This window comes from Erpetoichthys calabaricus, chromosome 18 (assembly GCF_900747795.2).
Source record: "Erpetoichthys calabaricus chromosome 18, fErpCal1.3, whole genome shotgun sequence".
Taxonomy (NCBI): domain Eukaryota; kingdom Metazoa; phylum Chordata; class Cladistia; order Polypteriformes; family Polypteridae; genus Erpetoichthys; species Erpetoichthys calabaricus.
This window is the reverse complement of record NC_041411.2, coordinates 36,615,056-36,627,452: the sequence shown is the minus strand read 5'-3', so window position 1 is coordinate 36,627,452 and position 12,397 is coordinate 36,615,056. Positions and strand designations below refer to the sequence as shown.

At 36.1% G+C, this 12,397-nt stretch overlaps 1 protein-coding gene across 4 annotated transcripts in view; it reads left to right on the top strand.

Annotated features, from left to right (window-relative positions):
* The window catches only part of sfmbt1 (Scm like with four mbt domains 1), a 107,967-nt gene that overhangs the window by 22,384 nt on the left and 73,186 nt on the right, over window positions 1-12,397 (top strand). For all 4 annotated transcript variants that reach the window (XM_051921296.1, XM_028824695.2, XM_028824694.2 and 1 more), the window contains exon 2: window positions 8,449-8,642. In XM_051921296.1, coding sequence (XP_051777256.1) covers window positions 8,537-8,642 — 106 coding nt within the window. In that variant the 5' untranslated portion in view covers window positions 8,449-8,536. The remainder of the gene's footprint in view (window positions 1-8,448; window positions 8,643-12,397) is intronic.

Sequence of the window (12,397 nt, the reverse complement as noted above, 5' to 3'; positions counted from 1 at the left end):
GAAAATGTGGAAGTGATTAAAGTAGGATTCGTTTTATTTATTTATTTTTTTATTTCTTTTCCTTTTTTTTTTTTTTTTTATTTTATTTTATTTTATTTTTTTTTAATTTATTTATTTATTTTTTTATTTTTATTTTACTATACCTTAAAGTAGACTGTTTAACTTCATACCCTTGGTTTAATGCTTGTTCTACTATTTATACAATTACCATTATACTATTACAGTATGAATTACCAGGTTTATCCTGGACTAGTTTTTAAAATCACTCCCAGGGTTGTTTTTTTTTTTTTTTTTTTTTTTAACCTTAATATCTTAACTTAAAAGCGCTGAAGATTATTTCAAGATTAAATATTGTTAATGAGAACATTTTCGGCAGATAGTATTAAGGATTTAACTGTAAAAGATATCTCTGTTTTAATTCTGTAACGCCGCTGCAGGGTGGGGTTTGTTTTGTTTCGGACGTGCTCTGTCTCTTCGTATGTCAGAGGACTGGAACATCGCGAAGTGGGGTCTAGCCTCATGTGGGGAGGCAAAATGGGGGGGGTGGGGGGATAAAGGGGGGAGAGAAGGAGAGCAGGTTATATCTAATCTATTCTTATAATCCTTATAATTATAAATATCAATGCAGCAACAGGCTAACATGCAACAACTCCTGGGGAATCTTGAAACTAAGATTAAAACTGCCATATTACCAATTAAAACTATAAAATGACATTAAAAACTCAGAATCAATGTCTCCATGATGGGACAGTTAACTTTGTGAGCTGGAATGTTAAAGGCCTGAATCACGAATTAAAGAGAAAGAAAGTATGCTCTCACCTAACAGGCTTAAACGCTAAAATAGTATTTTTACAGGAGACCCACTTACTAACCAAGGATCAGTTCAGATTACAAAAAGACTGGACTGGCCAAATGTTCCATTCTAGCTTTATAAAGAAAACTAGAGGGGTGGGAATTCTCATACATAGAACAGTTCCTTTTGTAGCATCAGAGGTAGTGTCGGACCCTGAAGGGAGATATGTGATGGTCATGGGCAACTTATATAACAGTAAAATGATTTTGATAAATGTTTATGCACCCAATGTTGATGATAAGGAATTCATGCAAAATCTATTTGCATCCATTCCCAGTGTGAACACTCATAAAATTATAATGGCTGGGGACTTTAATTGTGTTTTAAATCCACTCTTAGATAGGACTCCTGTGACAGGGGGGACGACATCTAATACTGCAAAGATAATTACACAGTTTTTAAAGGATCACAACTTATCAGACCCCTGGAGGTTTCTTAACCCAAACTCAAGAACATATTCGTTCTACTCACCAGTGCATTATAGCTACTCAAGAATTGATTATTTTTTTATAGATAATAATTTCCTGCCTACAATTAAATTATGCAAATATGACACAATTGTTATCTCTGACCATGCCCCTCTAGTCTTGGAGCTAAAATCAATAAGCCCCTCGTACTCACCTCGCAGATGGCGTCTTAACCCTCTTTTATTGGCAGACGAGAACTGCACAGAATTTATATCCAAACAAATCAGCTTCTTCCTAGAGACAAACATGTCTACAGAGGTTTCTGCAGGAACACTCTGGGAAACTCTAAAGGCCTTCCTAAGAGGCCAGATTATTTCATATCTTTCCCATAGAAATAAATTAGAAACCAAGAAAGTGTCAGAGCTAAGAAATGAAATTACTAGAATAGATGAAGAACAAGCCAGGCGTCCAAGTGAAGCTCTTCACAGGAAAAGGCAGGCCTTGCATACAGAACTTAACATCTTAACAACTAAAGAAACTGAACAACTTATTTATAAGTCTAGACAGCATTACTATGAACACGGAGAAAAAGCTAATAAGCTTTTAGCTCAACAAATTCATAAACAAGAAGTTCACAATGCAATACCAGTAATCGCCAACAAGAATGGAGAAGAAATCATCGACCATAATAAAATAATGCACACATTTAGAGATTACTATAAGTCTTTATATTCCACTGAGCCCAAAGAAGATAACACGCAATCTAATGCATTTCTGGATAATTCACAAATACCACAAATAGATGCTTTAAGTGCTGAGGAACTAGATAAACCTCTAACGCTAACAGAACTACTAGACGCTATAAAGTCACTACAAAGCGGGAAATCATCAGGCCCTGATGGTTACCCCGTAGAGTTTTATAAGAAATTCTCCACTCAGCTAGCTCCACTCTTATTGGTAACATTTACAGAAGCTAAAGACCACCAAATACTACCTCAAACATTTCGACAAGCATTAATCACCGTCTTTCCTAAACAAAATAAGGACTTGTTACAATGTGCATCATATAGACCAATTTCACTCCTGAATAATGATGTTAAGATACTCTCAAAAATCCTAGCTAGAAGGATGGAGAAAGTGCTGCCCTCGGTAATATCACAAGATCAAACTGGATTTATTAAAGGCCGACATCTATCTTCAAATCTCCGACGCTTGTTTAATGTTATATATTCACCAGCAAAATCAAACACCCCAGAGATATTACTATCATTAGACGCAGAAAAGGCATTTGACATGATCGAATGGAATTACCTTTTCACTGCATTGGAGAAATTTGGGTTTGGCCCGAATATTTGTGCTTGGATTAAACTACTGTATACCAGTCCAGAAGCTTCAGTTTGTATTAATAAAATTTGCTCAGACTACTTTAAACTAGAACGTGGTACCAGACAAGGATGTCCCTTGTCGCCACTGTTGTTTGCAATCGCTATTGAACCACTGGCGGTTCACTGCCGAAATTCTCATCAGATAAAGGGGATTGTCAGAGAAGGACTGGAACAGAAAATTTCTCTATATGCAGATGATATGGTCTTATATATATCGGACCCAGAAAACACTGTCCCTGCTGTTTTAACAGCACTAACAGAATTTCAAAAGATATCTGGTCTTAGAATTAATCTGAATAAAAGTATACTCTTTCCAGTGAACTCACAAGCATATAATATTAAATTAGACACCCTACCTTTTACCATAGCAGATCAGTTTAAATACCTAGGGGTAAATATCACTAGTAAACATAAAGCTCTTTATCAACAAAATTTTGGCGTCTGTATGGAAAAAATTAAGCAAGACTTGCATAGATGGTCAACCCTTCATCTCACTCTAGCCGGAAGAATTAACATTGTTAAGATGAATATCCTTCCTAAACTTCTCTTTTTATTTCAAAACATTTCAATATATATCAATAAATCGTTTTTTAAACAGTTAGATTCAATAATAACCTCATTCATTTGGAACTCAAAACACCCACGTATCCGAAGAGCGACCCTACAAAGACCTCAGGCAGAAGGTGGCATGGCTTTACCTAATTTTCAGTTTTATTACTGGGCAGCAAACATACAAGCCATAAAAACCTGGACACAAATAAATGCACATACACAGGCTTGGTCTGCAATAGAAGTAAAATCCTGTAGTACTTCTTTATATTCCCTGCTTTGCTCTCCAATAAATGAAAGTTATCGCAAATATACTAATAACCCAATTGTGCTTTACTCACTCAGAATATGGAACCAAATTAGGAAGCATTTTAAGATGGAAAATCTTTTATCAGTGGCACCTTTGCAAGGGAACCACCTCTTTCAACCTTCGCAAGTATATCCAGTTTTTAATACCTGGAAAAGTTTTGGGATTAAAATGCTCAGAGATCTTTATATAGACAACATATTTACATCTTTTGAACAATTACGTTCAAAATTTAACCTCCCAGCTACACATTTCTTTTACTATCTTCAAATTAGAAATTTTGTTAAACAGAAATTGCCCGATTTCCCCCACCTTGCACCCTCCACAATGCTGGAAAAAATACTGCTCAATTCCGAGGAAACAAACACTATTTCCGCAATATATAAAATCTTATTAGAGTCCCTACCTTTCAAAGATCCAAGAGGACATTGGGAAGAAGATCTCTTAATCAATATATCAGAAAAGGAGTGGAAGGTAGCAAAGCAGAGAATTCACTCGAGTTCTATATGCGCAAAGCATAGAATTATTCAACTAAAAATTATATATCGAGCTCATCTGTCTCGCTTAAAACTGTCCAAAATGTTTCCAGGCCAGGATCCGACCTGCGAGCGCTGCAACCAAGCTCCTGCCTCACTGGGTCACATGTTCTGGGCCTGCACCAAACTAACATCATTTTGGACAAAGATTTTTAAGTGCCTCTCAGACAGCCTTAGTATCACAATCCCTCCTAACCCACTAACAGCTGTGTTTGGTGTCCTTCCAGATGGACTTGAATTGGAGAAGGACAAACAAACGGTGATTGCATTCACTACACTCTTGGCACGCAGACTTATTTTGTTAAATTGGAAGAATCCTAATTCTCCTCTTATAAGTCAGTGGGAAACTGATGTTTTATATTACTTGAAATTGGAAAAAATCAAATTTTCAGTTAGAGGATCTGTACAAAATTTTTTCAAAACTTGGCAGGATTTAATCAATATTATTTTAGAATAAGAGAATTAACTATTATTGTATTTAACTCCCTTCTCCATCTCTTATTTATATAGATATTTACTTCTCCCCTTCTTTTGTCTAATGTTGCCTTATTAAAAAGCTTAAAGAAATTTTCCTTTAGCTAAGCTCTCCTTCTCAGGGATGGGGTTTGATTTGTTTTCAAATTTGTTGGGTTATAAATGGATCTGTTTGTATGGAATGATTACAATGAAAATTAATAAAATAAAAATATAAAAAAAAAAAAAAAAGAAATATCTGGATGAGATATTTGGACATCTTAGCTATTAACTAAATAAATGAGCTCAATGGACTGAATGGTCTCCTCTCATTTGTCAAATGTCACAAAATAGAAGCATACAGGTGTGCTTCTGAATGTTATGTGTGTGCATGCACATGTGTGATTCTATCAACTTCAACTTGAGCACTGTCATTATCTTAATATTAAAGCTTCATTTAAGAAAATTATAAAGGAGGCTTATGAAGGCACATGTAGAGGTCCATCTTAAGTTTGCCAGTGAACACCCAGGCCTGTACATGTGCCTTCTTGAGCAGGGGGACCTTGCAGGCGCTGCAAGATTTCAATCCATTACGGCATAGTGTGTTACCAATGGTGGTCTTGGCGACTGTGGTCCTAGCTGTCTTCAGATCATTAACAAGCTCCTCCCGTGTAGTTTTGGTCTGATTTCCTCACCTTTCTCATGAACATCCTCAACCCATGAGGCAAGATCTTGCATGCAGCTCCAGACCAAGGGCAATTGATGGTAATTTTATATGTCTTCCATTTCCGAATAGTCACACCAACAGTTGTCACCTTCTCACCAAGCTTCTTGCTGATGGTCTTGTAGCTCATTCCAGCCTTGTGCAGGTCTACAATCTTGTCTCTGACGTCCTTTGACAGCTCTTTGGTTTTGCCCATCGTGGTGGAGAGGTTGGAATGGAAGAAATTGATTCTGTGGACAGGTGTGTTTTATACACATAACGAGTTGAGATCAGGAGAATCTGTAATTGATCGATTGATTGATTGCACACATAGCTCCCACATGGGCACACAGTCAATCTGTGGGAGCCAGAATTCTAGCTAAGTTATAGGGGATCAAATACTTATTTCTCTAAATAACATGCAAATTAATTTATAACTTTTATGTAATGTGTTTTTTTCTGGTTGAAAATGAAGCTACCATAAAAATTAGAGACTGTTTGTTTCTTTGTAAGTGAGCAAACGTCCAAATTCAGCAGGGGATCAAATACTTATTTCTCCCACTGTGCATAATATGAAGATTCAGTGCATTAACCACACTCATACTCCGTTAAATTCTCTCAGGATCACACAGTGTCATCTTATGAAAATCCACATAAAATGCACAACATATTGAGTTATTGTACTTATTTATTAATTATTTCACTAAATCTTAGAAAATAAAAAAGTTAAAGTGTTGCTAAAGATTAAGAACTGTTATAAAGATAACCTTAATTTGATCTCATCCTAATGTTTGACACGATAATATGGAATTTATTTTTGGTATGTTTTAAAATAGTATGTTTTGTTACTCATTTTCAAAGTATATTGGAACCAGTTGTTCACTTTTTATTTGACTGAAGTTAAAATGTTATTATTCCATCCATCCATCCATTTTCCAACCCGCTATATCCTAACTATACGGTCACAGGCGTCTGCTGGAGCCTGTCCGAGCCAACACGGGGCACAAGGCAGAAAACAAACCCGAGGCAGTGCACCAGCACACACACACACACACACACCAAGCACGCACTAGGGACAATTTAGGATTGCCAATGCACCTAACCTGCATGTCTTTGGATTGTGGGAGGAAACCGGAGCACCCGGAGGAAACCCACACAGACACGGAGAGAACATGCAAACTCCACGCAGGGAGGACCCGTTATTATTATGGGTTAAAATTTGTCAGTCTGTAATAACCTGCATTTACTTACATTCTCTCTGAATTTTTTAATTTTGGAAGTGGATTTCATATATATTATCAGTTTGCTACATTAAAACTGAAAATACGTAATGGAAATAATTGTGCAGCTTGTAAATGTAGCTATTTGCAAAGAGCTTATATACTTGCAATGGGTTATCAACCAGTAATAGAGATTAGAATGTTTCATATTTACATTTTTTATGAATATGCATATAATTGCATAGATATTTTCCCATTAAATTATTAAAATAACAATATACAATATACAAGAACAACATGCAGAAAGCACATGTCATGTTAATTAACATTGTGAATTTACTTGTCCTTTTTATTATAAAAACATTAGTTTTCATTTGTTGGCTATGCAGCTTTGTTATAGCCGAAGTTGAGTGCTGAGTTTCCTTATTTCTCCAATTTTTCTCAGATTACATCAATTGATCCACTTATAACATTCCATATTCAGTGTAAATCTGTCTTGAAATGTTCATATAAGCTGTATTTGGAGGCACCTTCATAGTCCTACAGTGTGATGAAGTACTTGACTTTTTTTTTCTTTTTTAATTTTTAAAAGTGCTTGTAAATAGTGTTTTTAGGTGTTTGCATACCATGCTGTAAGCATGGCTCTGACTCTTAACACATAGCGTGTATAAACATGTACTCAGTGGTTATGTTGCATTAAGAAGAACCTGAAGGTTGCATTGTCAGCGTCTGTAATGACTCAGTAGTTCTCTGACACTATATTTTATTGGCAGTGCACCACAATGACCTACTGTTGATTTTGGTCCAACATAGCCAATGATTTTACTTTGAAACTTCAACCCTGGTTTTCACTCTCCATCAGGCACTTCCTTCAAAGATTTTAAGAAATATCAACTACAGTTAACCATAAACACTCCATAGCCAACAAATGACAACAGTACATCAATTGATGTCATTTATTCATTACTTGAGTTCAATCTACAGTCTTTGAAAGGGATTTTATCCTGTTTTGGCTCAGTGTTTAACTACATGATATTTTAAAATGCTATTAAAAATGAGTTTTATGTACTCTTCTAACTTATGAAAGTTAAATTCTGACTTACTATTGCAAAAAATATTTAATAAACAAAAATATTATAAACTGACTCTTTGGTGAAGTAACAAAAAAAAAAAAATTAAAAAATACACCCACCTTTTAAACAGTTAGACAAACTCCTGAATGCACCTGAGTGTTGAACCATGTGAATATTCTCTAACATCTTCATATTTTACTGTTTCTTTATAAAGTTCAAGCAGAGAGCCATGCAGCTGATGTTGAATGTGTGATCATGGATGATGAGCGGGAGGAGAGAAATGGGAAATAAATGCTCATCTGAAAAGGGTCGATCAGAGCAAAGGACTTAATATGTACGTGGACTGCTGAACAATTTTGAGATTCATCATACCACCCATTAGTGGCTAATACAGAAAGGAGTCAATTTTTGGTGGACAGCTTATAGAGGAGTAGGCTGCCTGGGTCCTGAGAAAACAATAGGCATGGAGTTAACAAAAGAGTAGGTAGTGGGCACTGTGAAAATTTGTACCTCTGATCTCAAAAACAACAAACGGCTTTAAGAGCAAAGGTTGTGAAACACTCGCGTGCTGTAACACACTTAGTTGCATGGAGAACTTTGGACAAAGCTAAGGGGAACAGTTTAGAGAACCTCTTATAGCTAGCTGTTGGGTGTTTATAAACTGAACAGATCAGCATATGGCTCAGGAGACTAGTTGTTCACAGGGTTACCAAATAATCTAACGTGCACTCTTTTAACATGTGTACTGTGGAGCTGCAATGTACTAGTGCTACAGCTGTGCCACCATACTGTCTAGCTCGGCTACTAAATTAACTTTTTATAACTTTGCTTCAGAGTGATTCTGAAAGGAGTGTATTTTTATGTTACTTGCTGTATATGTTGAAGTGCTTTGTGTTTAGAGGATGAAATGTTGAAGACATATTTAGAGTTTATTAATTTAATTTTTTTTTTTTTTTGGACAGTTTTGTGGATGATACTAGATATTACTAGCATCCAAGAAGGTGTGGGTGTGAGAGCTAGAGGAGTACAAAGAAAAGCTTGCACAAACAGATGATCAGACAGCACTGCAGTACCAGAAGAAGGGAACAGACTCGGCCCCCAGCTGTGATCCTGGGACAGGCTTGTGCAGAGATGAGCCGGGAGCAACTTGAAACTGGTAAGGCTGTTAAACATTGATGCTAGAACCCAGTGCATGTAGACACATTCTAATAGATGTAGTAAGTCTCACGTGGTGCAAGGTCAGCTACCACCAAGCACCAGTTTTATGGAAGACAAAGACCAAATCTTAACTATGTGTAATAATAATTAATTATTTAGAACGTTGCAATGCTAGTAAAGGGCATGTACTGTACATTTGTAAATATGTAAAGTATTCTGAGCTTCTAAATGTGATAAACACTTTTATTTCTTTCTTTTAAAGGTTGCAGTCGGAGTTTGTACTGTTGTAATACTTGATTTTAATTTTGCAATGCTGATACATTGAATGTTTGATATGTGCAATTGTAAAAATCAAAATGAACCCAAATGGTCAATTTAAACCTGAATGGAATATTTGGTATAGAAATAACTGCAGCAGTTCAAATGTTTAAAGTGCACCATCTGTTGTAATGCATTTGGTTATGTATACGCCAATAAAATGCATTGTTCTTGCATTCCCACAGATGTTGCTGCAGAATTTGTAGTGCCGGCAGAACTACTGTGTATAAATAATATACCACAACAAAAAAAAATAATGGAATATTGAATTATATTCATATTTTCTAATACATGATTCCTCATTCAGTTCAGTTTACATTTATATAGCACATTTGAATTTGCAAGCTCAGGGTGCTGTATGTGCTTTTAAATGTATAACCAGACATCCTTTATTTTCAAATTGAGCACAAACTCAAGGCTGTTTGCAGGTACAGAGATTTATTTCAACTATACTGTATGTTTTTGAGTATCTGTGTACAGAAAGGTGGTAACATACAGAATATGCTGTATATAGATAGTTGCAGGATGGTTTTCAACATTACAGTAACTTAAAAAAAGTGTCCTCCACTGTAATATGCTGTTGTCAAAAGAATACATGAGTAACAGGTTGAAGTTAACAGATCAATCAAATATGAACCAAAAACTATCAAGTCCACATTTTAAATTTTTGTAACATTCACCCTTTACTTTTGTAAAGAGTATTTAATATTTGACTTATACACTCCACCATTTTTGTCTTCTGATTGTTATTCAGTAAAGTAATATTTTTAGGGATTAAAGCCTACCATTATATTGTTCTTTAAAAACTAGAACTTTCACTGACTTATTTTTTTAATTCATAGAAATTTGCTACATAGCCTATGTGAAGAAAAAAACATGGTAGCTAGTATATGATACACAGAGTAGAAGAAGGAAGAAAACCAAAATAACATTGTAATGTAACAGCTTTAGATCACAGCACTGATGAGGTTTGTGGCACATGAGAAGTTCAGAAGAAGTTTATTCAATATTTTTTTAGATTAAATTCTAGCACAATTTTTGGAGGACTAGCACTGAGCACAAAGAAGTATGATTTTGTTTCGTGGTTGTCATATAGGCCTGATTAATTGCAAATTGTTGATTCAGTTAATTTTGAATTATACCACTTACCAGTTTGTAAGAAAGCAGTCAGCATAATGCCTTTTGATTAACTTTTTTTTTGTTGTTTTTTGTCAGAGGCACACATAAATAGATTTCTGCTGCTACTGTTTCTTGAGCAAACGACATACAGTTCCTTGAGAGAAAAACAGTTTGACCAGAGACCTATGAATGCAATTTCCAGGTTCTGGCACTGCATCTTATTTATCATCATGGCAAAATACATACTAAGGGCTTGTTTATACTTCACACTCAGAATGTGTACGCGCATGCATCATGGCTGCCACGTGTTCCCAGCGTTCATTTGACGTGTCCTCTGAGCACGTCCTCAGAAATTAACGTGACGCGTGTGTGAGTTGCAGTACCAGCAAAAAGTTGGGGGTGCAGTGTGATAAAAGTTGGAATGTGACATCAAAGTCTCTGTTTACTATCTACATGTGACAGAAAGCTGCTATGCGGATCCTACGGGATCGGTGTGCGCGCTTTGATGTTTGATGAATGGCTCGATGTGGTGAAGCAAAATGCTGACAAACAGATACATTCGTGGTGTTTTTATATTCAAGCGTGGCATATTCCCGATCGTAATGACACGATACATTTTTTAAAAGTCTCTCATACCATCTTTTGCGCCGTCTTTTTTTTCTGGGGCTTCCTCCTGACCTGACAGCAGTGGCAAACAGCAATAGATCGCCACACAGAACACATTACATGTATGATATTCCAACTCTCTACACATTTAGAATCCTTAGATTTATACTTGATACCACTTTCATGATGAAATGCATTGAAGTGCAGTATGTATGTTACATTTTACAGATAAATCGTTAATTTTATTTAAATAATGAATACTGTTAATAATTATATACATGGGGGTGACACAGTGGCAGAGTGGTAGCACTGCTGTCTCGCAGGGAGTCACGTCGTTGGTATTCCCTGCCTGGACTTTACATGTTTTCCTGCTGGGTTTCCACAGAGTGCTCCGGTTTCCTTCCAAAGATATGCAGATTTGGTGACGCTAAAATGACACTACTGTGTGTGTGTGTTCTGGTTCACCTTGTGATGGGATTGTTTCTGCCTTGTGCCCAATGCTAGCTGGAATGGACACATCCCTGGATTGATGGATCTAATCATTAAACATTCTTTTAAGAGATATTGCGGTAAGGTGTCATCGGAATTTAATGTGTGTTCCAGGCAATTCATAACACAGCGAAGCTGAATCTGTTCTCGCCGTGATAATATCTTGCACTGCCACCTGGTGGAATCTTCCAGATTTATGTAAAAGTATGCGCGCAAGTATAAACAGTAAAACGCTTGCGTAGCAGGAGTGTCCGCTGGAGCATGCGTTGCGTCATGTGAAGTATAAACCCGGCCTAACAGGGAACTATGGCTGCTTGACATGGAAGGGTTAATTTGATGGGATGAAATGAATGTGGTATCAATACAGATTCTCCTTTTTCTCATTCTGTTAAGATCATGGCTTTGATAATATTCCAATGTAGGGCTTGCTCTACGAATCACATCACATTACATAATTTTATATGACTTAAATTCTGTAAAGGAAGACTGAAATTGAAACATTTAATGTAATTATGTATGTAGATTTTCCAGGAGTGATAAATAATAAGTAATAAAATGATAGATTACACTACCATATTTCATGACCCTTGTTATGCCAACAGGCTGTCTGCACTGCCTTCCCGGGTGCCATAAATCAGCCATATAGCCTGTATTCTAAGTTGAACTATCCTTAAGTTGTCTCCAATTTTTATGGAAACTTGTGCAGCTGTTTTCAAGTGATCCATGAACATACTGTATATACAAACAAATTCCAATTCAGCTTTATTTACATAGATTTGATTTGGGTGACAGAGCTGCAAGCATTCAGTGTCTAAAGAGGCAAATGCTTTTTCATAGATTTATAAATTATATTTTTTTAGATTTTGGACCACAGGCAGGTCAAGTACCTTATTTAAAGGTTTAAGATCCAATGTATTACTAGTTCTCAGTGCCTAGCAAAATAACACAGGAAGAAATAATAAAACACAAACTACCATGCAGAATTTCAAAAATATCTATCCATCCTTTTCTGAACTTGTTCTGATTCATTTCAGGGTCGTCAGAGGATAAGAGCCTTGTGTAGCCTTAGGCACAAGACCGAAGCCAATCTCTTGTAGGGTATACAAGCAAACTCACTCAATCCATGGCCAGTTTAGAATGGCCAGTTAACCAAACAAGTACATTTCCAGGACTTCGAAATGATACCAGTTTACTGAAGAAAAAATCCATATAAATAAATAG